Source organism: Ammospiza nelsoni, chromosome 2 (genome assembly GCF_027579445.1).
Source record: "Ammospiza nelsoni isolate bAmmNel1 chromosome 2, bAmmNel1.pri, whole genome shotgun sequence".
NCBI lineage: Eukaryota > Metazoa > Chordata > Aves > Passeriformes > Passerellidae > Ammospiza > Ammospiza nelsoni.
This window is the reverse complement of record NC_080634.1, coordinates 678778-706354: the sequence shown is the minus strand read 5'-3', so window position 1 is coordinate 706354 and position 27577 is coordinate 678778. Positions and strand designations below refer to the sequence as shown.

General features: G+C 49.6%; 1 protein-coding gene across 3 annotated transcripts; it reads left to right on the top strand.

Moving 5' to 3' along the window:
- The first annotated feature begins 182 nt into the window (after positions 1-182).
- Positions 183-25760, top strand: POLD3 (DNA polymerase delta 3, accessory subunit). 3 transcript variants are annotated; one of them, XM_059466946.1, is made up of 12 exons: positions 183-226; positions 3533-3588; positions 4940-5042; positions 7384-7423; positions 8816-8948; positions 11623-11857; positions 12998-13070; positions 14839-15001; positions 16301-16413; positions 20429-20523; positions 20607-20688; positions 21985-22817. In XM_059466946.1, the coding sequence occupies exons 1-12, from the start codon at positions 185-187 to the stop codon at positions 22242-22244; spliced, it is 1395 nt and encodes a 464-aa protein (XP_059322929.1). In that variant the 5' UTR covers positions 183-184; the 3' UTR covers positions 22245-22817. The 3 variants fall into 3 exon arrangements, with proteins under 3 accessions (XP_059322929.1, XP_059322930.1, XP_059322928.1); XM_059466947.1 differs by lacking the exons at positions 183-226; positions 21985-22817 and adding exons at positions 2538-2667; positions 24186-25760; XM_059466945.1 differs by lacking the exon at positions 183-226 and adding an exon at positions 2538-2667.
- The last annotated feature ends 1817 nt before the right edge of the window (positions 25761-27577 follow it).

Sequence of the window (27577 nt, the reverse complement as noted above, 5' to 3'; positions counted from 1 at the left end):
TTGAGTCCTGGTAAAATCTATGTATTGTACAAGCGGCCTTGCCCCGATCCTAGTTGTTCCAAATGGGCTGCAGCTGTGATGGCCTTAATTGGGCTGCAGCTGTGGCTAATGAGGATAACTGGGATAAAAGGGGCTGGGCTTGGCCTGTCTGGGAGAGCCTTGGAGGAGCCCTGAAGCTGGAGCAATGCTGCTGTCGGGAGTTGCTTGTGAGAGATCCACCCAGAAGGTATGGGACCCTAGGAATAGGATAACAGCAATATGAGTACAGCACTGCCCAGTTTTTAGGGCAGGATCTCGGGCTGTGTCCCTCAGGCTCTCTCTGCCCGCTCTGACTCCAGCAGCGTTCCCGGGCTGTGCTGCAGGGGAAGGAAGCCGGGGCAGCACACGTGTGGGGCTGTGCCCCTCGGGGGCAGTAAGGAAGCACTCCAGGAAGCTCCTGCTGGCCTGGCAGAGGGCTGAGAGCTGGGGTTCCTGTGCTGGCTGCACCTCCCTGGGCAGGGCTGGGCTTTGGCCCATCCTGGACCTTTCTGACCCAAACCCTTCTGTGATTTGAGCAACTTCTCCTTATGTCTACTCCAAACCTCTCTTGTTTCAATTTGTGCCTACATAGCTCATGCTTTTTATTTATATGTATATGTCTACATGTCAGTTTATACATATAAATTCTATTTATGCATATAAGTTATACATCTAAGTATATTCATACTTATACATTTACATATACCTCTTATTTTTATTTATAAATTTACACATGTAAATTACATTTATACATGTGTATATAAATATATTTACACATATACTTTTACACATAGCTCATACTTTTTATTTATACACAGACTATAAAGCAGGTGTGAGTGAGGCCAGATGCAGATCCCACAGCATTTTAATACAGAGGAAAGGAATCCTCAGCTGGAGAATTCTTACCTCTTACACCTATGTGTACTCTTAAGCCAACCTGCAGGAGCAGCACACGCTGAGCCCTGAGGTAATTTTACTAAGTGTAATTTTACACTTATCAGGCACCTTGGCCAGGTAATAAAACCATCCAGAGAGCTCAGAGCAGGAAACTAAAGGAAGAAAAAACAGGAGATGAATAAGAGGCTCAGAACAATGAAAAGATGAGTAAGGTGCTTGAGACCGGGACACTCCTTCTGTGAAGGAGGCAGAAATGTCAGGGCAGGAATGTCACAAGAATAACTGCGGTGAGGTGAGGGAAAGAGACAGCAGGAGTGTGGGAACAGGCTCCTGGCACAAGGAGGAGGAGGATGTGGATGGGTTTGTGACCAGCCAAACAAACCTGGTGCCAGCTGAGCACTGAGTGCCATTGTGAGCCCTTTACAAACCCTGCAAAATAAACCCTGAGTTTATTCTAGCCCTCACCAAACCTGTCCAGTTTCCTCCCCTGACCTTTGCCAGTACAAAGCTGCTGTGTTCAGGTCGGGATCTGCATCCTGCTGCAGTTCTCAGGGGTGAGTGGCCTTGGCCAGGGACGCTCCTGGTGACCGTGGGTGGCACTGCCACCACAGGCCCTTCCTGGGGCTCTGTGCCCCGAGGAGCCAGGGCACCGCTGCTCTGGGGTCCTGCAGCCCTGCCCTGGATATTTGCTGATATTTTGGTGTTTTCGGCCAGCTCAGCTCCTTCTGGCACCTCCTTTTGGAGGTGCTGGTGCAGCTGGGCAGGGGGATGAGGGGAATGGGAGCCTCTGCTCCCAAGGAACAAGGGAGGAAACGCCTCAAGCTGTGCCAGAGGAGGGTCAGGCCAGAGAGTAGGGGAAATCCCTTCATGGAAAGGGCTGTCCAGGTGAGCCTTCCTCTCTGGAGACTCACCTGGAGGGATTCATGGCCGTGTGGATGTGGCACTTGGGGACATGGGGCAGTGGTGGCCCTGGCAGTGCTGGGGAAGGATTCCCCTGGAGGATCCTGGAGGGATTTGGGGCTCCTCCGGGGATGACCTGGGCGGCGCAAGCCCGGGCGCAGTCCCCGGCCGTGTCCCTCCGTGCTGCGGTGTCCAGCTGGCACCTGCCGACCCGCACAGGAACTGCACGGGCAGCTCGGGAGATGCGGGAGCTGCGCTGCCGTGCGGGACACAGGCGTGCCGCCGCTGTCCCCAGCTCTGCGGGGATGGAGCAGGGATGCTTTGGAACTGCTGTGTGTGCCTGTCACAGCGCGGTTTCCCCCAAATCCACTAAGAAGCTATTTTATTTTATTTATTTCATTTTATTTTAACATATTTAATTTCATTTAAATATTCTATTTTTTATTATATTATTTTATTCTATTTTAATATTCTATTTTATTAATTTATTTTAATATTTTATTATGTCAATATTCTAATATTTTATTTTTAGCTTAGTTTGTTTCGCTTTTAAAATTTTATTATTTTAATATTTATCTTAATTTTTTATTTTAATATTTCATTTTAATATTTAATTTTATTATTTTATCTTGGTTTATTTTGTTCATTCCGAGCCCCGGCACCGGTCCGGTGTTCGCGTTTCCCTCGGTGTGTCCCCGCGCGGCCGCCGTGGTTGTGGGGCCGTTACCATGGCGGCGGCGCGCGCGCGGCGCTGAGGCGCGGGGCGGGAAGCGCGGGCCCGGCGCGGCCATGGCGGCGGACGAGCTGTACCTGGAGAACATCGACGAGTTCGTCACCGACCACAACCGCGTCGTGAGTGCCGCCGGGCCCGCCGCTGCCCGCCCGCCGCCTGCTCCCGCTCCCCCTGCTCCCCCCGCGGCCTGCTCCCCGCGCCGCCTCCCCTGTCCCGCTGCCCCCTTTCCCACCCGCTGCCTTCCGCTGCCCCTTTCCTTTCCTCCTGCTCCTCTTCTCTCTCCTTTCCCTTCCCTTCTCCTCCTTCCGCTTTCCTTCTCCCCTCCTTCCACCTTCCCTTTCCTTCTCGCCTCTTTACGTTCACACTTCTCTTTTTTCTCCCCCTTTTCCTCCTCATTTTCCCCTCCTTCTTCCTCCTCACTTCCCTCTCCCTTCTCCCCTCTCTTCCTCCTCTCCCCCTGTTTTCCCTCTCTCTTACCACCTTCCTTAAGTGGTTTTCTGCATGGGTTTGTTCCTTTCCCAGTTGATTTCAAAAATTTATTTGGAAGTGAAATTGAAGTGAAATGGGTTTTGCCCAGAAAGCGGTGCGGCAAAGTTGGTGCAACTTGCCTGACAATGTGGACGTTCCCAGCCTGTGGCTTTGTGGCTTGCTCCCGGAACAATGTAGACAGACCAGAGTTTAACTGCTGTGTTTGCAGCCCGGAGCCTGGGGCAGGTGTCAGGGATGTACCTGCTCAGAGTGGCAGGGCAGCGCTGGGCCTGCAGCCCTGACATGCCGGGGTTGGCACGGTGGTGTCCCCGGGCCGGGAGAGGGGCAGAAATTGGCCCCACACCTTTCGGGACAGTGCAGAGTGCTCGGTGGGGCACGGGTGTCCGGGGGCTCTCACTCCTGCCCTGGAAGGGAGGGGTGTCTCAGGATTTCTGATGGCACTGGCAGGCCAAGGTTTCCTCACTGAAGTGCTTTTTGGGTTTTTCCCTTTTCCAGGTGACCTACAAATGGCTGAGCTACACGCTGGGTGTCCACGTGAACCAGGCCAAACAGTAGGTGTCCCTGCATGCCCAGAGCCTGCCCAGCTCCTGTCAGTGCCGTGCTCATTCCTGCTCCCTTCCCCTTAAAATGTCCCTCTGGAGAGCGTTAGCAGCCCTGCCTGTCCTCTCAGCCTGGCACTCCCTGTGCCTGCCTGCCCTGCTGGGCAGGGCTGCACCAGAGAGTCCCCAGTTCCTCCCTCCAGGGCTGCAGGAATGCCTTTCTGGAGGAGGAGAGGCTTGGGAACCAACTGCCCAGGGGCTGTGAGGCACACTGTTATATACTGTAAAATCTATTTCTGTACTAAATATGTTATTCTATGTATTATTATATTTATTATGTAAAAAATACCTTCTATATAAATATGTTGTGTGTAATTGATAGTATATATTATATGTATTATATGCTATTACATTATTTTTAATACTAAAATACATTATTATATGTATTTTAATATATACAATATATAAAATATATAATATATTACTTTATATAAATATATAAAATTATATATGATATGTATTATTATGTATTATTATATGTAATATTGTAGTAGGAGTACTAGTAAAATATCTGTATTGTATTAAGTGGCCTTGCCCCAATCCCAGTTGCTCCAAATGGGCTGCAGCTGTGATGTCCTTCACTGGGCTGCAGCTGTGGCCAGTGCAGGTAACTGGGATAAAAGGGGCTGGGCTTGGCCAGGCAGGGACAGCCTTGGAGGAGGTGTGGTGAAGGAGCAGGAGCAACACTGCTGTGAAGAGGTACGTGTGAGAAAACCACCCAGAAGGTATGGGACTCTAGAAATAGGATAACAACAACATATACTACTAAATGTGGTTTTATACTAAAATACATTATTATATCTATTATTATATATAATAGATATTAATTTATATTATGTATGTAATATATAATATATGCAATATATTATTTTGTTATATGTGTTATATATTATATATAATAGATATAATAATATATTTTAGTATGAGAATACATTTACTAGTATATGATACATATAATACATAATATCACATGCATAATATGTATTATAGAAAATATTTAAATTAAATTATGTTATACTAATTACATTATAGGTATTATATGCTATTAAATGAATTTGCCCCTTTGTTTCTGTAGTTGTTGGACTGGGGTTCTCCACAGTGGCAGAGGAGCAAGGGTCTCAGAAAATTACCCCTGAGGAAATGAAATTCATTAAATGAATTAATTGAAGTGAATCCTGAGGAAACGGTGCCCCTGTTGGCAGGTGTCCCTGCCAGGCCGGCTCTCAGTGTGTGCAGTCCCTCCCTGGCAGGGCTGCAGGCTCTCTCCCCTCCTCTCTGGCTGACCCTGGTTTCTTTTGTGCAGGATGCTCTACGATTACGTGGAGAGGAAGCGCGGGGAGAGCTCGGGGGCTCAGCTGCACGTCACCTACCTGGTGGCAGGGAACCTCCTCCAGAATGGACACGTTGTGAGTGCTTCCCCTCTCTCTGGGAGCCTCTGCTGTGGTGTCTCCTGCTTCTCTCTGTGCTCCTGGGGTCAGAGCTGCGCTGGCCCCTGGGCAGGGACAGGAGGAGGCTCAGGGTCTGTCCCAGCAGGCAGAGGGATCAGCTGCCATGGTTTGGGGGCACAGTGCTGGATAACCCCCCAGGGTTCTCACCAGCTCACTCAGATGCTGCCAGCACCCGGCTCCGTGCCCTTGCTGCTGTTGGGCAGCAGAGATAGATCACAAAACCTTGTGCAGGGGCCCTTCTGAGATGAGCTCAGCCACGTGCCAGGGTCTGTGCGGCCTGGGGGTGCCTGAGGGGGGCTTGGAGGGACAGCCCAAGTGGCAGGCAATGATAACCAACAGAGCAGCACACCTACAGCTCAAGCTCTCTTGCTAATTCAACCAGCTTTCTAGTCCTGGTGAACAAAACAAACAGGAATTTATTAGCAGCATTCTACATTTAAAGTGCTTCAGCTGATTAAGTGAAGGAATTGCTGCTTAGTGCATTTAGCCTGTCAGATTTTCAGCAATGTCAGCTAAAAGTTCAGGCAGGTAGCCCAGGGGTTTTTAAAAGAAAAGAAAATTCAGTGTCTGCTCCCCTTTGCCCACAGAGAAATTTAAGAGCCAAACACTAAATGCCTTTGACATCCCACTAAGTGTTTTTAAATACCTATTACAATATTACAGTATATTACAAATATCTATTACAATATGATCCAGTCTTCATTTAGGAATAGTAAATCTCAGGTTGTCCTGGCTTTTGTTTGTAGATTGGAAAAAAATCCCAACAAGCCTTTTTTTGTTCTCTTAAACAACCAACTGTTTCACATGCATGAAGTATTCTGTCAGTCTCCAAATCTGCTTGAATTGGAAGGTTATTGTTTACTGCATTAGTTCTGTATGGTGGCATATTTAAAGTTGCGCAGGCAGTGTCACATTTACAGCCCAAGTTTAACAGGTATTCCCCTGATTTCTTTTGGAGATAACAAATCTCTTGGCTCACTAGAAGTGGCCCGGGGACTGCCAACCTGTGCCGTTGTATTTAATGTATCTGAAACAAACAGGTGTCTTCTGACATAGGAACAAATTATTTGTCAACTCTTTGTTAGCAGCTTGTGAGTTTTTAAGATAATATCCCAGTGTCACTGGATGGTTTGGGTTGGCACAGGCAGGGAATCTTCCACCAAGGGACATGATATGAAGGTGACTTTTGTCCCCCATTATTTTCAAATCTGCTGGGAGAGCCCTGCACTGCTGCCTGCTGGCAGTAGGTGTAGCCGGAATGCTGCGGATGCAGCTGCAGCACTCCTGCAGGGAGAGCTGTGGAAATCCCTCTGGAGTGCTCCCCTTAACACTGCACGCTCTTTCCTTGCTGCTTTCTGCACCCAGGGGCCAGTCTTTGGTTATCCTTTTACCTGCCTGTGGATTGTCTTGCCACTTGCTGTTTTGCTGCGTAATTAAAGCAACTTTTTAATCCTGGTGAACAAAGAAACTTAAATTAATTTACAGTATTTTATATTTAAAGTCCTTCAGCTGATTAAGCAAAAGAATTGCTGCTAAATGCATTTAGCTTGTCAGATTTGCAGGAATGTCAGCTAAAATTTCAGGCAGATACCCCAGAGGTTTTTAAAAGAAGATAAAATTCAGTGTCTGTTCCCCTTTGCCCAAAGATAAATTTAAGAGCCAAGCACTAAATGCCTTTGACATCCCACTGAGTGTTTTTAAATACTTATTACAATATGTTACAAATGTCTATTACAATATGATCCAGTCTTCTTTTAGGAATAGTAAATCTCAGCGTGTCCTGGCTTTTATTTGTAGATTGGAAAAGAACCACCAACAAACCTTTTTTTGTTCTCCTAAATAATAAACTGGTTCACATGCATGGAATATTGTCTTTTAATCCCCAAATCTGCCTGAAATCTAAGGTAATTGTTTATTGCATTAGTTCTGTGTGATGGGATGTGTTTAACTACAGCTGCACAGGCAGTGTCATGTTTATAGCCTGAATTTAGCAGGATTTTCCCTGATTTCAGACAGATCCATGGTATCTGTTGAACACAGAATTAGTGGTGGGGTTTCCAGTCTGTCTCTCTGGATCCTCCCAGTATTAACCACAGCCTGTTAGATGTCCTGGAGCAGGTATAGGTAGACCTTAAAGACTGGCCAGAGAGCACGTTTCAGAGCTTTAAAAACTGATGAGTATTTAAAGGCATTGCTGCTGTTCTGTGCTACAATAATCATTAGGCTTTGTTATTTAATAACTGTAAGTAGCAGTCTTGCATACAAGCTCAGGTTTTAAGGTTGTGTTTCTTTTTTGCAGTGCCACAAGGTCGCAGTAGTGAGGGAGGATGAACTGGAAGGTAAGCAGGCTGGGAAAGTCGTGTGGCTTTAACTTTTTTTCTTTGAAAGAACAGCAGAATGAGCAAAGCTGAGAACTTGCCATCTGCACGTAAATGCCCAGCCAGGCTCTTGGGGTCAGGTGTGTACTTTTTGTACCAGCTGTTTCTCAGAATTTGGAGTGTCTGAGCCAGCAGCTGAGTACCTTCAGGTTGTGAATTGAGTCTGGTGGTTTTTTTTTTTTTTTTTGGTCAGTGATTCTTTTCCACCTCCCTGCCGCTGACAGCAGGGAGACAGCAATACACCAGCAGTGTCTCAGAACAACTGGGAGCCTTCAGGCCCCCAAGAATGCTGGAACTGGTAATTGTGGTTATTGGTTCAGTGCAGTTGCAGTCTTTGCTGCGAGTCCCATGGGTGTTAAAACCTTCTCATAGGACATTTACTTCACTTTGGTGAGTGAAAGGTGGAAAAACCCCCATTGCAACACTGCTGAGTGCACTGTCTGTTGTCTCACCATCTTTCTGGTCCTGCTGATGAAATCTTACCCACAGAACTGAAACGCAGCTTCAGGCTCTTCATCACTTTCAAATAACATCTTTGGCACTTGAGAGCACACTGTGGTATTTGTGACCTTCAGGATGTGAGCTCATGACCTCACTTTGTTTGAAGGACTTACGTTGTTGGAAATCTGAAGTGGATTTCTAGCGCAGGCCGTTTGCCTCCGAGTAGGAGATTGTCAGGCAGGGCAGCTACTCTGTGTCATGTTTGTTGAGTTATGTGTGCTGTGTAACACTGTTTTGCTGTGGAGGAAAGGGTTGCTCATGGTTTTTGCATTGGAAGGCAGGCCAAAGGCATGACTTATATTTGGAAGAGGCTGAAATTTTTGATGGGAGTAGGGCTGCGTAGTCTAGGACTGGCCCCAAGAAATGATTACTGTGTGTATTTTTACAGTGCCTAGAAGCTCAGCCTCAGACCAGGACTCTGTGGAAAGAACAATATAAGCAGTGAACAAAGAATTCCTGAAAGCCAACCCTCGTCTCAAGGGGGTTGCAGTCTGAGTAGCACAAAAGAGAGAAGGTTTTCGTTCTGGGGGTGGCACTGTGGTGCTGGACACAGCCCCAGGGGCAGAGAGCAGTGACCAGCTACCTTCTGCCTCAGCCTTAGGTACTCCCTCAGCTGTTCTGCATCCCAAGCACTGCATGTTTGGAAGGCAAACACAGAGATCCCTCCTAAGTGCAAGAGTGTGTAGTGGAAAACGTGACGGGCTTGTGGGGTTTGCTGCCTTGAATTCCTCATTAGTGAGCGCTGGGAGAAGGTGTGGCTGGACCTTTTTGTGTTCATGGTTTGCTGTCAAGTAGTCTGTCAGTCTTGCTGGGTGTGCTAACAGAGGGCTTTTTTTTTTCTCTTTTCCCCAGCAATGAAGTCCAGGCTGTCCACAATTGCCAGTGTGCACGTGTACAGCATCCAGAAGGCCCTGCTCAAGGACAGCTCCCCGCTCTACAACACCGACTACGACATCGTCAAAGCAAACCTGCAGCACTGCAGCAAGTGAGTGACTCCTGGCTCCTTTGCCTTCTGAAGCACTTCCAGGGTGCACCTCTGTGCTCACTAGATAGGCCTGGACCTCTAGAGAGCTGGGAGAAGATATCCTCAGTCCTGCCAGAGCAGTGCCCAAAGAGCACATGGTGTGGCTGTTGTGCAAACTGAGCCAGATGTTGGTTCACTTGGTCCTTACTCTGACAAGGAGACTGTTCCAGTACCTGGCTTTTCTGATGGCTGGAAACGTTTCTCTTTTCCAGGCCACGCTTCATCACGACCATTTTAATCCAGTTCTCAGCCACACAGGAAGAGAAAATCGAAACAGGCTGATAAAACCATGAATGATGTGCTCTGCAAAGCATTTACAGGAGTTTGCTTTCTGTTTTGTGAAACGGTGTTCTCATCTTCTGGACTCGTCCAGTTCTCTGAAGGTGTCTCACAGGAGCTCCTCCTCCAGGAGCTGGGCTTTGGTCTCTGTGGGTTCATTGCAGCTCAGAGTAGGCTGTTATCTCTGAGATGGAGGAGAAGCACACAGAGCAGTCTAGGCAGCAGCAGTGTCCTTCCTGGTGGAGCTGGGTGGCATGCAGCCCCCAGGAGTCCCTGGCTCCCTCCTGAGCAGCTGCAGCTTCTCGCTTGTGTGCTGTTCCCACCAGGACAGCTTCAGCTTGAAGTCATGGGGATGCACAGTGCCATGACCAATCTGGTTTGAAGGGGATGCCTGAAGGGTGTGTCATAGGAAGAGTATAGAATGTGAGAGGAGAAATGTGGCCCTATCCAAAGTGTTGACAAGAGAGTGGCAGAGAAAATAGGAGCTGTGTGTTTGGATGGGTGCCCTGGAAGGAGCTGGGTGATCCCACTCAGCACAGCCACGTGCCCCGGGTGTGCCTGCAGTTGTTCCACTCTGTTCACTCTTAGGCACCCCAGCACAGTGGTCCTTGTGCCTTAGGGATACTTGTATCCTCTGGGATTTAAACATCCAGGAGGTTTAGATAATCCAGACTCTGAAACAGCTCTCTGAGGCCTGCCTGTAAATCCAGCTTTGAAGCAGGATTTCCCAAGGAAAGTAAGAAGTGCACCTTCTTCATTTGTGACCTGGCTGAAGTAAATACAGATTGATCCCATTCCTCCCTCTTGCCAGCTGCACGGATTGTCTGTGAAAAGATTTCTGCAGGACCTGCAAAAGCCAGAGGTTTGGTTGTGTGAGGTTTGCAGCAAACAGAACCTCCCCGTCTGTGCAGATATTTCACAGCTCTGGGACAAGGATCTTTGTTCTCCTCCGGGTTTCTGTGGGACCTCCTTTGCAGTGAAGACAGTGGAGGTGGTTAGATGCACTAACTAATGCCAATATCTGAGTTTAATGCCTGTTGCCACTGCCAGCTTTCCAAACAGAAGCAACTCCTTGTTTGCAGAGCGTAGTCCGAGTATTGCCTGTTTTTTCAGTGGTTATTTAGTGAATTTTGGGTCAAGCCCATAAAGGTATAGTCACATAGCAGCATCAGGGCAAGCTGACTGGGAAATAGGAGAAGGTTAGCTGAGCTTTGCTGCGCATCAACATAACCATTGACAATATTATTTGTGACAGTGTGATATACTAGAGGGCTAGTGATGTTTGGAGTGGGAGCTCACACTGCCCTGAGAGCTGTGTTATTAACCATGTTGAAAACAGATTGAAAGTGTAAAGCAGAGTAGGATTATTTTTCTTCAATGTCTGTTTTCCTTCCTTTAAAGGTTTGAATGTCAGGAGGTTGCTGCTGCAGCCTGGGAGTGCTGTGGAGATGGTGTTGTTTTGTTCTTACAGATCCTGATGGGAGTAGAAGTGGACTGTGCATGTGAGCAGCTAGTGCTGAGGCACAGAATTGGACTGGCAGAAAGAAGGCTGCTTTATTTCTTAGGCAAATGAAAATATGCTGTGTAATTCAGTGGGCTGAGAGGCGTGAGCTGGGCTCTTTTGTGGCATTTCTGTGGGAAATCTGGAAAGCGTCGCCTGTGATTTGCACAGCGAGGAGCAGAGTTCAGCTATTTTTGGGAACTGCTATTCCTGACTGTCAGTGAGCTGTGCTGTAACTGAGTATGTCATTTAGTTCTTGTGTCTCCACATCCCCAAACAATCAAGTTTCAGACCATTATAATCCAAGCTGCTTCTCGCTCTCAGGGATTACTTGGAAATGACTTGTGGAGTTAAATTGGAATGTCGTGGATATTTTCTGAGCCATTTCAATTGTTCAGTTTCAGCTGGGGTTGGCCTACCTGGCTGAGTGGGGCTGCTTGTGGCAGCAGCTGTGGGCTTTGTCAGAGCATCAGAAAGTTATAAATGTTTTAGATCCTCACTCAGCCATGCAACTTCTGCCACAGGCTGTAGAGAGCGTAACCCATTTAGGAATAAAATGCAGCCTGCTCCTTGTTCAGCCTGGGTGTGGAGAAGGACTTTACCCCCCAGGAAAGCTGCACAGCTTGTTTGACACATGAATGCTGTGGCTCTTGCTGACAGGTTCAGCTGATCTTTTCATCAGAGGTCTCTTGCTGCGTGCCAGCCCTTCTTTCTTGTCCCATGCACAGATTCAGTTGCTCCTTTTTCCATAACAGGAGCGTGCGGGCCCGGAGGAGCCTGCAGGAGAGGGGAAGGTGAGGTGAGCACCCAGAGATGGAGAGGCTAATGGGGTTTTTCCCTCCATCCATCCCACAGGTTCAGTGCCATCCAGTGCGCGGCCGCCGTGCCCAGGACGCCGCCCGAGGCCCCGCGAGCGCCGGCGCCCGCGCAGAGCCCCCCGAGGCACAGGGACCCCGAAGGCACCAGCACCCTCAATGGCCACGGGCCCCGGGCTGCCAGGCCCCCTCCCCAGCAGCAGAAGGGCATCATGGGCATGTTTGCAGCCAAAGCAGCGGCCAAGGCCCAGGACACAGCCAGGGAGGCCCCAGGTGTAAGTTACCTCAGCCCTCTGGTTCACGGTGTTAACCATCTGCTCACACACTGCCTCAGCGAGCTCCTCCTGCCAGGCACACCTCCACTGGCAGTGCTCAGGGCTCCTGGGGAGTGTTTAACTGTCACCTGGGCAAAAACCCCTCGTGCCGCACTCCGGGTGTCTCCACAGAAGAGAATTTGCCATGGCTTTCATGTTCCCAATGAGCTGGATCTCAGGCAGCATAGCTACAATTGCTCTGCTGTCTCCAGCTATCCCAATGTACACACCAGCTGAGGATCTTGCTCTCTCCATTGTGCTTAAAAGGATTTGTTTTGAGCAATAAGTGAAACCTGAGAAGCCCAGGTCTTAAAAGTATCAAGGTGTTTAAACTTGGTGGGTGAGGGAAATTTCAGAGCTTGACCTGTGCAAGACTAAATTGTTTATCTTCTGGACTGCTGCTTTTCCAGGATAGGATTATGTTTTCATTTTAATTAGTATAATTGTTTTTAAAGTGATGTGGCCAGAAAAATGGGTGTTAAAATGGTAACACTCCCTGTGGATGGTTTGGCCTTTTCATAACAACTGAGAACGTTTGGGTTCCTTTCTCTGATTTTTATGGGGAGTTTAGAACTGGGGAAATGTGTGTGTTTTGGGAACTTTAGTCTGGTTGTCTTTTATTTGCATGAAAATAAGTTGGATTAGGAGGCTGCACTTTGTTAGGTGGTGTGGCTATGATTTCTCACTGTGGTGGTTGCATTGGTGCAGCAAAGCAGTGATGTTTCCTTGCAAACAGCCTGTGTGCCAGAGGAACTGGATCCTGGTTTGGCCAGTCCCTGTTCTTTCCTCTGTTGGCTGCTGTGAACTGAGGCGCTGATGGTTTGCAAACAGAGCAGTTCTTTCTGGGAGCTGACCCTGGTCCCAAGCATTATTTCAGTGATGGGAATGTGCCCCAGGTCAGATCTGAGCCTGGCTAAGGAGTCCTTAGGAACTCACTGTGGCCCCTTTGATGGCTAGTGAATATCTTCAAACTGTCCAAAACAGATAATTTGCTAAATCTGCTGAAATCTAAGGCAGTGGAAACAAATGCTATCTATTATTTTGCTGTGCACCTTGAGGGCTGAGAGCAATTCCTGTGCTTATTCCTTTCTTTGCTTCCAGGTGTCTGCAGCAAGCAGCAAGCCACTAACCAAGAACAGCATCATGAATAACTTCTTTGGAAAAGCTGCTATGAGTAAGTGCTTTTCTATTTTCAGAGGCCATCATGGTCAGGGAACAGCCTGTTGTAGTTCAAAAAACAAACACATGAAAAAAACCCCAAACCTGAGGATTATTTGACGTATCTGTTCTTTTTTTCAATTATACTTTATTTAAGCTGGATAGAAATTTGAAAATGCTCAGTAGAATCAAGTGTTTTGTACTAGAGCCATGATGGGAGAAAGATACGGAAAGGAGCAGAACTCTTCCTCCCCATCCCCACTCTACCAAACTAATTGGATTTTCTTTATATCCCCTCTTTCCTAATAGTTTTCTACACTTTCTCCTGCTCTTCTGCACTCAAAGGGGTTAATGTTTTAGCACACAGCTTTTAAAGCAAAATTTAAGCGTTTTCAGTGGAATTTTTCAGACAAAAAGCTTGCTGGAGGGAGATCAATTAAAATGACGTATTTGAGCAGACTAACCCAGGAAGGATTTTTAGTGCAGAAGAAATCTGATTTAAAGTGAGTTCTCCTGGCTGGAAGATCAGCTATTGGCGAGATGTTTGCCAAAAGCTGTTTTGCAGGGCATGTTAATGGTGCTTGCTTTTCATCACACAGCACTGAGGAGCCCATTGTTAGTTTTAGGGTTAATTTCTTTCCTGAAAACTGAAGGACTGATGCATGGAGAATAAAACTGAGGGGTGGCCTGTCTCTTTGAGCAGAGGTTTGGACTAGGTGGCCTCTGCAGGTCCCTTCTGAATTACCCAAGTCAAAGGAAATGATGCTGGAGCTTTTAAATATTGGAATATTGGAAAAGGACTGTGGGACCTCCTTCAAAGATTCCCTTATAGCAGAGAGTACAAGTGCTTCACAGAGCAGTTTTGGGAGAGAGTAAACAGCACAGTTCACTTTGTAACAGGCGTCTGTCAGAGCTTGCAGGGGACAGTTCCAGCACTGAGCAGACAAGGCACAGCCCTGCTGGGACTCTTTGGTCCCTGTTTTGGTGAGACTGGGGGAGCTGAGGACACTCTCAGCCCAAGGACAATGACTACAGTTAACTGGAGTAAATTGTAAAGGTTTGGGGAGAGCCCTAGACCCCAGCTCACGTGCTGAGAACCCAAAGAGGCATGGTGAGGGTGACCCAGTGGTGATGGGCAAGCCTTTGGGGATGCCCTTCCATCATTCCCAGGGGGTTCCCTTCTCTGCTGAGTCCTGTCAGGGAGCTCACAGAGGAAACCTGTGGGGCGGCTGCAGAGAAGGAGCAGACTGAGCAGAACTGGAAATGATTATGTGTATGTAGCAGAGGATGGGATTCCAGCAGAAAGATTTATTCCCTATGTGCATGTCTCTCCTTGCTTCAAAGGTTCCACCAGTGCCAGAAAGTCCTGGGTGAACAGCACTGGGGTCCTTGGTTGATCATAAATAAGGGAGCTGTTGTTCCAGTGCTGTTTGCCCCTGCCCAGGGAAGCAGCCAGCCTGTTTCCCAGTACTCCCAGAAAGGCACCATGTTGGGGCCCTCCCAGCAGCCTCTCGTGCTACTGCCTCCCAGTCCTCTTCCAGAGAGTTTGAACTGCTGCAGCACACATGGTGGCTTGACATCAGGAGCAGCAGAACCATGGAAAATCGCCTAGAAATTAAAGCATGCCCTTCTTTTTCCCATGTCTGATACAGCTTGGCCAGTCTAGATCCCTGAATGCACGATGGGTAGTGCTGGCTGTAGTCTTGGTGCACAGAGCTAGCCAGCTGCTTTGTAAGTTGTCATTCAGACTGAATGCCCATTCTTTTTGAATGGTTTATTCACAGATAAACTCAAAGCCAACTCTGTGCCTGAGCAGCCAAAGGAGGAGAAAGAAGCCGTGAAGCCTTCAGTTGCTGTAGCAGAACCAGAGTCATCTTCTAATACTGTAGCAGAGAAACCTGGGAAGAAAACAGAGTCTGCTAGAATTCAGCAAAAGGACAAGAAAAGGTGGGTCTGCCTTCAGGGTCCCTTTTTGTGTGTCCTGCTTGGGGACAGGCTGCGTGGAGCTGGCTGGTCATACACTGCCAGCTCACCTCCTGTTTGCATCTCCTAAACTGTGTTAAACCTGACTAAATTCATCTGTCAGGGTTCTCTCCTGGTGTTCCTTTTCCATTTGCTGCTGTAGGTGCCTCAGGGCCGTGGGTGCCGTCGCACATGGGAAGGGACAGGGCCCAGGCTGCCCTCAGTGGGAGGGGATGGTTTTCCACGAGACAGCCTCCCACTGAGCAGCCTGGGAGAGACCCTGCAGGCAGCCTGGGGAGGGCTGGCAGGGACACCTGTCCTGCAGGGAAGGTGGGATATTCCCCAGCCTGTATGTACACAGCTTGCAGCACAAAGTTGTGCTTGTTGATCTCCATAGCTCATGTAGGGCTGCTTTCAATGCCACGGGTTTACTTTGGGCTGAGGCTCCAAGTTAATTTTAAGCTCAGCCCTTTGTGTTTAATCCAACCCAAACTGACAGAGACAAAGAATCACTACAGTCTGATGGCTCTCTGGTGGCCTATGAGTAATTAATTGGTGGTCTCAATCCATTTCTAAGGGAATAGGTAAGCACACCACCCAGCCCACCATGGCAGCTAGCACTAACTGCTTGTCTTAGTGATAGTCTTGTCCCAGAAGCCAAGGGCCTGGAGGTGTTGGCAGCCTGGAGCTGGGAATGCCACTTGGGCTGTCCCAGCTCTTGGAGGATACGTGGGCCTTTAGCCTCCAGGCTTGTTCGTCTGACACGTCTCGCCAACAGTAAAAAGAAAGAAGCTATTTTATTTTTCCAGTAGTCTTTAAAAATGGCTCCAGGATTCTGAGACACTACCTCATAGTCAGTCAGTGGCAAGCAGTCTGTCAAAAGAGCTTCTGAGTGATGCTTTTGGGGACACTGGGAGCCTGAGCTAAAGAGACAAGATCAGAAGTAGGCTCTTGCCAGGCTGCTGTGGCCAAGCGAGGTGAGGCACTGGGCTGAAGAAATCCTCCTTGTTTTGGAGAGCTGCATGTGGGGAAGGATGGGAGGCCTGGAAAGGCTCGGCCACCTATGCCTGGTTGTGCAGTGGGTGTACAGCATTCTGTTCAGTGTACAGCATTCAGTACAGTGTACGATGTACAGTTCAGAGTGTGTGATGGTCATGTTTTTAAGAGGCATTTGATTTCCTTCCATGAGGAATGTGCTTGTCCAAGTGCTCATGATGCTTTCATGCGCACATGAGAGACGATGGGTGTTCATTCTTTTTCTTTTCCCTTTACTTTTTGTGGCAGTAAAATGAAGAGAGCAGATAGGTCGGATGATGAGGAGGAAAGGGATCCTGAAAATGTCAAGAAAAAGAGGAAGCGAATCAAACAACTTGTATCTGACAGCAGTGATGAGGAAGGTAAGAAGGTCTGTAAACAATCGGGCATGTAGGTCAGGGTTCTGATTTCCAAAACATTATTCTCCAAATCCCTTGGTCAGTGATTGAGGGAATAGTTTAAAGGACTAAAGACCGTGGAAATGGTTGTAGCCTGAGCCTTCTGTTTATCTTTGTGCTGCAAGCACTTGGGCATGGAGTTGTCTCAAAACAAAGATTCAGTCTTTGTTTAAGCTTAGCTCAGACCTGGCTGTCTCCTCACCAAGTGTGCTGCCAGTGCCCCTGTGTGGGAAGGAGGTTCCCAAATCTCTTGTGAAAGGTAGCGTGCCTTCCAGATCCCTAGGGCTGTCAGAGCCAGTTCATGTGGGGAGGGAGCACTCACAAGTGGCCTCCCTCTCCCCACAGGGTCAGTTTTAGTGTCTTTATTCTGTCTGTTCATAGAAAGGGTTTGGAAGACAGTGTTGGAAGCAAGACATGCAGAAAGAAAAGGGATAATAGGGAATTTGGAGGCAAAGCACTTGAGCCATATCTGGTGAGACTGTGCGTCTCCTTGCTGGTGTGACAGGAGTGGAGTGCCCAGAACTCTGCAAGATTTGGGCTCATAATGAGGAGCAGCAGGGCTGGATCCCAAAGAATTTGGATAATTGAGGTGGCAAACGCCGTTCAATGTAGATAACTGGGAAATAAATTGGAATTGAGCTCAGGAATATGTGCTGAGTGGAACAGTCATCCAGCAAGCTGCTCAGGAAAGAAACTTGGGGATCATTACAGAGTAATTGAAACCACCAGTTTGGTGTAGAGCTCCAGTAAAAGAAGGTGAAACAGCAAATGCGGAGTACTGATGCGGAGTCCCTCGGGGGAGCCAGAGCTGATTCCTCATTTAGTGTGCCTGGCACGTGGGCAACAGCCAGGACATCAGGAAGATCTGCAGTGCCAGGGAGAGGTGGCTGCTGTTGGTATCAAGCAGTATCCATGACACCTCTAGGCCTGTTTTCATGGTTCCTCTGATGCCCACATAATTGCAAATCATCTTTTTCATCAGGTATGTGTCACTTCTTAGACTATTCCGCAGCATGATAAATCTCTCAGGAGCTGTTCTTGTGATCAGCCTTAATTCCATCACATTTCAGTGTGGCTTAAATATGCCCACACTCTTTGGTGTTTATTTCTTTAAATGTTTGTCTTTGCATTTCCTCATCACTGCCCTGCTGACAAGCTGAGTTGTTTAGCTCTGAGGAGGGAATTTTGAAATCAGCCCATCCTTGCTCGGCTGGAATCTCTCTGCTCATCCACATCCTGTGAGGTCAGGCAGGAGTTTGGAATGTTGGAACTCTCTGGTCTCCTATGGGACACCAGATCAGCACGTGTTTAACAATTAATGCTGTTGAGTGGGATGCCTCCTGGCCTCACTTATTCCAAGGTTTGCATTCTCTTTAGTGACCAGCGATAGACCCTGAGGGAGTGGCTGGAGCTGTGCCGGAGCAGGTTTAGGTTGGATGTTAGGGAAAAGTTCTTCCCCGAGAGGGTGGTCAGGCACTGGGGAGGTTTTTTGTCACTGCTGTTGCTGCTCCTGCATCAGAACCCTCTTTGTCCTTCATTTCTTTGTGCTGTGCATTAGAATTGTAAATTTATGCAAATTACAGCACATGTATACAAATTTGGGTATCACTCAGTTTGCTATTTGAAAAGAGAAAATAAGAATTGAGAGAACTCAGCCCCTTGGTCCTGCTGCTTGCTCTTTCAAATCCAACCAGAGATTTCAATTGTTTGGAATATTTTTAATGAGTCCAAACTGCTAATATTATGTTGAGTACAGAAGTAGAATAGTGAGTTGGATGGAAAAAAAAATTTATATATATATATACAGCAACTGGACTTGAAGAGCATCTGTGCTTGGAAAGGTTGGAAACAGGTTTCTCCAGAGAGCAAATGGAATCAGCAGCACCAGAGAGCAAGAGGGGGCCTGGAGTGACAGGCACACTTAGCAAGGTCCTGTGGGTGTCAAACTCAGCCCGCATGGCTGAGTGAAGTGCTTATGGACAGTTCTGTGTCAGGCCAGGTCTTCTGCCTAGTTCTCTGTTAGTCTGTACTAAAAGCAGCCCTGAATAAGCTCTCCTTACAGCAGCATCAGCACATTGTACCACGCTGGAAACACACAAGGCATAAGGCACAATCCTCTCCATTTAAATGATTTTTCATTAAAACGTTATATTGGTATGAGGGTTCCTTAGTCACTGCAGGTTGTTTTGCTTCCAGTGCCAGAAGAAACTCCACAAATGCTCCCACAGAGGACAGGAGGTTTGGCAGCCTCAGCTGTACCAACACAGGCAGCGTTTCTCAGTGTTGACAAGTGTTTTACAGCCACTTTGGAGGGTGATTTCAGTGGTACTGTGACCTACAAACTCCCTGGGTTTTGGAGAGCCACAGCACAAGCACTAAAGCTTCTCACAGTTTTTCCAGGCAGAGTCAGAGCAGACTGAACAAAGCCAGGATTTACATCTTTGGTCCATCCAGTTGCCCAACTTGTATCTATTTCATGCAGCTGTTGCGGTTGAGCAAACTGTGGGCAGCAGCTAGGGGTTGACTCAGGAGTTATCACATGTCAGAGGGCTGTGTTGGCTAGAAGAGGATAATAAAGCAATAAAAGAGCTTGATAGTAGTCCTAAACACTCTGACGTGAGGAGAAGGTGCCTTCTGCCTGCCAAAAGCTTGGGAAATTGTTTGAAGGAAGCTGAAAAAAGCCCAGATTTCCCCCAAGTAATCTAGCGGAGCTGGCCCACTGACAATGCCTTCAGCAGCCCCTGCTTGAGCACGGCAGAGGCTTTTCAGCAGGCTGGGTTTAGCTTGTCCTCTCCCAGAGATGCTTGCAAAGGGCAGAGGCCAGGCTGGGCAGTCAGTGGGGTGCAGGCTTGGTGCTGGGCACTCTGGGGAGGGTGTGTGTGAGCCGGGGACGGACACAGAGCCCAGAGCTGCCCGCAGCCCCTGGGCAGCGCACACTTCCAGCGCCGTGGTGCGGCCGTGCCCCCGGAGCAGGGTGAAGCCCGGTGGTGTTATCCCTCCGTTTGCGTTCCCCTGCCTCTCTGCGCAGTGCCTGGGAGGCCGAGCCCCTGCTGGAGCGCTGTGATGTACTGCTGGCCCTGGCAGCCCAGCGCCGTGTCCCCGCAGCCCTCGGTAGCCTGCGGAGGTCAGCTGGCCGCGTGCCCGGCAGCGCCGGCTCCTCACGCGGCCCCGGTCCCCCGGGACAGCTCCGGCTCGCGGCTCCGTGCTGGGGCGAGGGCAGCCAGGCAGCCCCGTCCGTGTGGGGTGAAGCAGTGGGTCACAGGAGCCGTTTGTCCCGCGGTGCCAGCTCTGCCCCGGCCCGGCGCTTGCGTGGCAGCCGTTCTCGCTTGGGTCCCCCGCAGCTCTGTCCCCCTGCCAGCCCCGCAGGAGGGTGACCCTGCCTCGCTCCTGCTCTGCAGCCCTGCTTGTCCTGCTTTGACGTGCCTGCTGCAGGCTCCAGAGCTCACTGTGCTCCCTACAAATGCCTGAAGGTGTCCTTTACTGCTTTGATCAGTCTTGGCATTGAGTGCAGCCCGGTGTCCCTGTCCCTGAACCCAGAGGAGGGCAGGGAGGTCAAACAGTGAGAGTCAACTTCTTGGTTTTGTGGTGGTTTGGGTTTTTGTGGGGTTTTTTTTGAACTTCTTTTCTAATAAAGGTTTTAGGATGTGTGATAGTGTACTGCACTTAATTCTTGGGTTAAGCTGATAGCATGGATTGTTTGGGATGGGTAGCACCACCAGTGAAGCAACAGCTCTTTTACCACACCCCACCTCCTTTAATTTCTAAACAAATAACAGTCACTCTTTTTAACAAGTAACTGAAATGTATGCCTAAAACTTGCCAGTTCCTGTGGCTGGTTTTAAAGTTTCTCTTGGTGGAGCTGCATTTTTTGCCTTACCAAAAATCCCTCAGGGCACTTCTCCCATCCTATCCCACCCTCCTTTCTTTGGGAACTGCAGTGTGTAGCATCTGTGTGCCATCCAGGTGTTCTTCTTTGCAGATGTCCCACCCTCTCCCACACCCGAGGAAGAGAGAGCTCCATCTCCACCCCCTGAAGCTGTTCTGAAAATGGAGCTGGAGCCTGCATCCACAGAGGTGAGAGCAGATCAGAGTGATTACCTGCCCTCAGGGAACGAGAAAGGAGCTCTGGTTTCTCACAGTGCTGCCATGTCCCCCAGGTGTCAGCTGGAGGGAGGAAGAGGAAGAGGAGGCGCGTGCTGAAATCCAAGATGTTTATAGATGAAGAGGAAGGCTGCATGGGTAAGACTGGCTGTGCCCTGCGCTCACTCACTGGAGCTCACTATATTGGCCACTTTACCAGGCCAGCCTCTCCCAGGATAGAAAGAGAATCACAAAATCACTTAGTTATCCCACTTGGGGCTCCTGCTCCCAGACTGAGGTAACTGAGCCTCTGGTGAAGGCCTGGGTAGGGAGTCAGAGCTGGAGCTGAATCCTTACCCTTTTTGATTATTCACAGATTTTCCTTCAGTTCTTTTCCCTTTTTTCCTGCCATCATGTTTACCACCTTCATCTACCTCCAAAGCTGCAAGCTTTTAAAGACAGTACAGAAAGAGATTTAGGGTCTGGGATAAATTCTGTCTGAGATAACTTTGTTGGGTTTTTTTTTTCCCTTTGAGGATAAATTCAGAGTTGTGCAAAACTTGATTATATGTCAAAGAAACATAGAGTATCCCAGATAAAAAGTTGGGGCTTAAATACTTCATAGGGTTTCTGATAAGGGTGGCTCTGCTTTCAGAAGGGAAGAGAGTCTTGAGAGCCAGAGGCTTTGAATTCCAGCCTGACTGGACTCTGCTTCCTCCTGTAGCCTGCAGAAAGCTGTGTGACACCACTACATTCGTTTCCTCCGTGTCCTGACATTCAAGTAGAGATGCAAATGTTCAGACTATGTTGGTTTGGGTTTTGGAGGATTTTTTTTGAGGCTTTAAACACATGAGAGCATGGAGTGTGTGTGTTGTAATGCTGTTGTCAGCTGGATTGTGTGGGGTGCTTTGGTTCCCTGGCCTGGCTGGGCTGAGGGGATGTCAGTGGAGCTCAGGGCGTGCTGAGGAAGATGAGGTGCTGTTGTCCAGGTCAGTGATGGTGCTGGGGAGGATGAGGTGCTGTTGTCCAGCTCCATGGTGGTGCTGCCATGCAGACTCTGGGGCATTCCTGGCCCAGCCTCAGCCTGTGTGTGTGTTTGCACCTGTCTGCAGAGCTGCATCTTCTGTTTGCCATTAGCTTGGTGTGTCTCCTTCAGAGAAGCAAAAGCTGTGGCTCTCAGCAGCTGGCTGCACTGGGACTGAAATCCCCAGTGCTGCTTTCTTGTCCAAGAATTGGGCTTGCACAGAGTTACTGACAGCTTTGGCTGGTTACCCCGAGGGGTGTTCTCCTCTCCCACCCCAGACAGAGCCATTGAAATGCTTGGAAGGAAAATGGAACAAAACAGCATTAGATGGGGAGCTGAGTTGTACAGGCTCTGCATGCAGAGCACAGGAGTGTCTTTTCTGGGTTCAGCTGGAAATATTGCCTCTATTTCTCTGCTCTTTATCCCCACAGGGTTTCATAGTCCCTTGGGTAATCCAGACTCCTGGTTTCACAGTTCACATCCCCTTTGCGAAAGGGGAATGCAAGGCCCTGCTGTGCCCTTGGGAGGCAGATCCTGTGGGATGGAGCTGGATACTGAGGATCTGGCTGGGGAGGAGATGCTGCTTTCTCCACTACAAATCCTCCAGCCTGTTGTGCAGAACGTGCTGTCTGGCTATTGTCCAGTTTCTCTTCTCCCTTCCATTCCACACCTTTTCCGTGCACAGGCCTAAATTCAAAGGCTAAACAACTTGCAAATCTCCCAGGCTAATGTGAATTTTAGTTATTCTTTGAAATAGAGGGGTTTTCCCCCTCTCCCTGCTGTCTTTTTATTTTTAAACCAACACTAGGTTTTTAAGAGGTTTTAATCCTAACATTAGAATGAGGCTGTACTTTATATTTCTCCACTCTTTTAAGTTATGGTTTTCACAATAGCTGCAATAGCAAGGAATTGGTGTCAAAAAGCAAAAGTGATTTAGGGATTAGCCCTGAGGGAAGTTGAGCAATTAAAGTGTGTGTGGAGTTAAGCACAAGAAACATTCCTAGGCATCAACAGAAATCCATGGATTGAGGGCCTGCTCTTAGTCTCTAGTAAAGGGGAATTACTGAGGCTTAAGCTTGTGTGTTTCTGCCTTGAACTTTCTCAAGCTTCAAAGGACACACAGGGGTTTGGAGATGGCAATTTCCACACGTGCATTGGAGGGAAATTTGTGATACAGCATTTTAGAGCTCCCATCCTTTGAACCACTCTGATTCAGGGAGTCTGGCTATGAGTGACTGCATCTGTGCACCCATGGGTGCTGCACATACGCACTGCTGCAGTTCAGCTGAGACTGCAGCCAAAGAAAGCTGATCTGAGCTGTGCTGCTGCAATTAGAGGGGTTAACTGCACACTTCAGGAGTTCCCAGCGGTTCCTGGCAGGCTGAGAGCAGGATAAGGGTTTAAGTTCACCCAGTGGTCTGGGGAAGCTGCTCCCTGAGAAGCCTGCTGCCTCTGAAGGGACATTGCTTGGTTTGCAGTCCCTGTCTGAGGTCCTGCTGGCTCTGCCCAGGAGGATTTCACAGCATTCCTCTTCCCAGTCCTGGTGATGTAGGAAGCCTTATTTAATTTGATGCATTAATACGAGCGAAAGCCAGCTTCCCAGAAGAAGGGAAGTTAAGACATCTGTTTAAAAGAATAGAGTTGCTAAAGAAAAATGGCTTACTAGAAGAATCCCAGAGCACTGCTGGGAAGGCTGATCTGAGGGCGTTTGCTGGGATCTGACGGTGGCTCTCCTCAGTGGGGCTGACTGCAGTTTGATTTCCGTGAGGTTGTTTCATGTCCCTGGGCTTGCGCGGCCGGACGCTGACAGCAGCGAGCTGGCACTCCCCTTCAGGCAGAGCCCTGATTGCAGGCAGGGCTGGGGGCTGGCCTTTCATAAAGCATTGCTTTGTGCTTGCCCTCCTTGGCCACCTCTGTGGAACAGAGCTGCCCCAAAGGCTTTGTGCCCCTGGAGGTGGGTGGTGTCTGCTTGCTCTCCCCTAGCTGTCCAGTGTGCTGGTGAGAGCAGCCTGGGGATGTCTCCAGGTTGTCTTGTCTGGATTCCTGGAAAATCTGATTGCTTTGGCCCCTGTGGAAACGGGACCAAGTCAGAATGGTGGGCTTTAGCCATAAAGTAGATGTTCCATTGCCTAGTGCCAAACTACTGATTCTGATCTTGAGATTCATCACTTGCTGATGGCTGCTGGTCAGCCTTTGCCATATGAGTTAGGATCTCAGGATGGCATTTCCAGGATCACTGGCTTGGAAAAGCTCTCTAAGGTCACTGACTCCAGCTGCTCCCCCAGCACTGCCAGGGCAACACTGGCCCATGTCCCCAAGGGCATCCGCACAGCTTTTAAATCCCTGCAGGGATGGGGACTCACCACTGCCCTGGGCAGCTGTGCCAGGCCTGGACAGCCCTTGTAGGGAAGGAGTTTTCCCTAATACCCAACCTAAACCTCCTTTGGCACACTCAAGGTCATTTCCTACTGCTTAACTTTGGACTCAATTCCTGTGTCTGACACGTGCTCCTTGAACCCAAAGTGTTCCTTCCCATGAGTGCAGTGGGAAGGCTGCAGCGGGGAGGTCTTTGTGCAAAGATGGCTAAACCATCATCATCATCCTCTGCTCCCTTCCCTGTTGTTTCCACCAGTGACTGAGAAGGTTTACGAGAGCGAGTCCTGCACGGACAGCGAGGATGAATTCCCCAAGCCCAAGGCACCGGCTCCACAAAAACAGCCCATGCTGCCCACCAAGAGGGAGCCAAAGGAGGAAAGGAAGAACCCAAAGAAAGGGGCAGCTCCTGCCAGCAGAGCCAACAAGCAGGTCTCCATCACGGGCTTTTTCCAGAAGAAATGAACGGGGTCTGGCTCCTCTTGGCAGCTTGGGAGTGTTGCTCCCGTTTTCGTGTGGCTCTCTGCAAGCTGCTGCTGCTTGTGGGGCCAACATGCAAGCCCTGGTTATGCAAGGTGCCCTGCTTACTGTGTAAGGAAGCCCTCTGGACTAGATTTTGTATCAGAGAAAAGTCTTTATTTGTTACTGCAATCATTTCAGTCATCTTCACTAGGCAGTGTGGGAACTGCCAGCTAGAGGCAACATCCAGGGGAACTCTTGAAAGGCTGTTGAACCTGTTCACATGAAATTGTATTTTTTTAATCACCCCTTTGGTGCTAATTAGGAGGGGAGGTGTGGTGTTTTCCTCCCCTCTTTGTACACCCCCAGCTCTTCAGATTGGTCCAGATGTTCACATTGGGTGGCAGCAGCAATGTAGCAGGTCAGACACAAATATTGGACATATGCTTCAGCTTTAACTGAATGAAATCTTCATTTTCCTGCTAAGACTGGTAAATAGTTTTTGCTTTGCCTTTCATAATCTTTTTTTGGACAAAGCAGTGCATATAAAATTCTTACTCTCTTCTTCCTTGAACTTGTATCCTATGTAGCTTGCTCAGATGCCTAATTATAGACTGGGGCACTGTTGGTGTTCTGTCTTTACAAAAACATCCTTGAGGCTTCCCACCCAATTGGCTCTGGAGTAATTGGGGGAAGGCTTTGCTGTTATTGGGAAAGAACTGATCTTCAGCCTTGGAGGTCAATGAGCCAGAGGGAAGGATGATGAGAGGGCACTGCTGATAACACCAGGCAGGTACCAGGGAGCAGCATGAGCTGCATTGCAGGGTTTGGGGTTGCCTGAAGGGTTATTTTACAGGCGTGAACCAGACAAGAGAAGAGGTTTTCCTTGGACATCTCATCACCTGCCTGCTGAAGGAAGAGTGCCACGGCACATGGTCCTGAGGATCCTGTTGTGGGAGAGGAATAAAGCACAGCAATCCTGTTAACCACAAAGGAGCTCTTGGTCTGGGCCTCCTGCTTGGCTGGTGCTGGGGCTGACAGACAGATGGCAAAGCTTTTCCAGAGGGGTGATGCTGAGCCCTCCTGAGGCTTGGGCTGCTGAGTGCTCCCAGGCAGGGGCTGGTGGAGAGGAGCTGCTGCACCCCAGCAAACTCTGTGCTGTGGCTTGGCAGGAGAATGATCAGCCTTATTCTGGTTTAATGAAAGAGTTTAACTGTGGAGAGCAAAACCCACCCTGGCACAGGGGTTCTGTTGTTTTTGGTAGAGTTGAGGGGGTATTTTTAAATGCAATAAGAGCAAATACCATTGAAAACAGTTTTGTTTTGGGGTTCTTTTTTATTTGTCCTTATTCATTAAATAATGTGTCAAATTCTGATTTCCAAGGGTTGTTTGTGGTATTTGACTGCATGGGAGTCAAAGATATTTGCTGGTGAAGTGGGTAAAGATTTCTTCCATCAAAACCAGGGCTGGAAGCTTTCAACAGAGTGTTTGAGGGCATCTAAACCTTGAAACATCAGGATTTGTATGGAGTTGGAGCCCTGGAGTGTCACTGCTGTGGCAGCAGGGGACAGGCCGGTATCCTGTGCTCCTGCCCCTCACCTCTGCCGCGCTCTCCCTGGAGCTGCAGCTCCACGCCGACTGCTGCCACCACCAGAGGGACGTCACACGGCCCTTCCTGCGGGAAATGACCTAACGTCTGCAGCAGCCGGACCCAGCAGAGCCTCCCGTCCCGCTCGCACGAGTCGTGACCTCACACTCCCCGCTCCACGGGCTGCCAGCCCCAGGGGGCCTTCGGGTCCCTGCACGCTGCCTTGGCCGAGGCTGGAGTGTCCCCGGGGGCTGTCTGGGAGCCGGAGTTGGGGCTGGAGAGAGGGATAAGGCTCTCTTGTGCGTGGGGTCACTGCTCTGGCACCCAGGGGCTGCAGCAGGACAGCATGTCCAGGAGCCAGGCTCTGGGAACATGGAGCACGTCTCCCATCTCAGGATGTGGTACTGGTGGAGCTCAGGGTCGCACGCTCCTCCTGGAGATGCAGAGGTCTTTATACCCATGTATGGGTCATTCACAGCTGGAAATCCAATCCCAGGGGGATCTGCTCTCCCTTTCTCCCTGTATCTCCCTTCCCACCACATTTACACCCTCAGAAGAGCCTCAGAAGAAGCAGTGGGAGAGGTCCATCCAGGGAAGTGCAGTTCATGGTGTTTGCTCCCGAACAGCCATATTTCAGGCAGAGGAGTTGTCATCCTTCTTTCCCAGGTGCACCGAGGAGTTTCCTTGTCAGACACTCCGGGCTGGAATCATTGCTGCGCTGGGCTCTCCTTGCACAAGGTGCTTCCCAGCCAGCTGCCTTGAGGGATCCAAAAGCCCCATCAGATGTTCAGGAGATGGCTGGGCTGATTTATAGCCCTCCTTGCACAGGGCAGGGCCTGCAGGAACAGCCCTTCCCACCCGGGCAGTGTGGAGACGGGAGCCAGGGATCCGAGGGGGATCTCTGGGCAGGGCAGGAGGGTGTCCCGGCAGCCTGCTGGGAATTGCTGTGCTCTCCCACAGGCCATGCCAGCCCGGCCCCGGACACGGGAGCAGGGAACAGCAGGGCCTTATAAGGAAGCAAAATCCCTCAAGACAATCCCACAATCCCTGACAAGACAGCGGGACCTGCCAGGGCTGTGCCTCAGCGCCGGCACCGCGGAACCAGCGAGCCCAGCGCGGCGGGAGAGCTCCAGGGCCATGGAGTGTGCCTGATTCCCACCCTGTCACCAGCCCAGAGCACTGAGGAATTCCTGGGACACCTCCAGGGTGGTCTCTGCAAACCTCCCTGGGCAGTTCCAGTGCCTGAGCACCCTTTCCATAGGGAAATTTCTGATGATGTCCTCTCCTGTCAGGAGTTGTGCAGAGCCACAAGGTCCCCCCTGAGCCTCCTTTTCTCCAGGCTGAGCCCCTTCCCAGCTCCCTCAGCCCCTCCTGGGGCTCCATTCCCTTCCCATCTCCGTTCCCTGCCCCGGACACGCTCCAGCCCCTCCAGGGCTCTCCTGGCAGGAGGGGCCCAGAGCTGCCCCCAGCACTGGAGGTGCCCCAGCACAGCCCAGGGCCAATGGCCTCTTGCTCACCTGGGTTTGTGTCCAGCCACTGGCACCCCCAGGTGCTTTTCCAGCATTCCGGCCCCTCTGCCCCGGCCTGGAGCGCTGCCTGGTTCT

Coding starts and splice junctions, on each gene's coding strand:
- POLD3 (XM_059466945.1), top strand. CDS start 2,605: ATGGCGGCGGACGAGCTGTACCTGGAGAACATCGACGAGTTCGTCACC. Junction 3,589..4,939: donor CACGTGAACCAGGCCAAACA/GTAGGTGTCCCT, acceptor TCTTTTGTGCAG/GATGCTCTACGATTACGTGG. Junction 7,424..8,815: donor GAGGGAGGATGAACTGGAAG/GTAAGCAGGCTG, acceptor TCTTTTCCCCAG/CAATGAAGTCCAGGCTGTCC.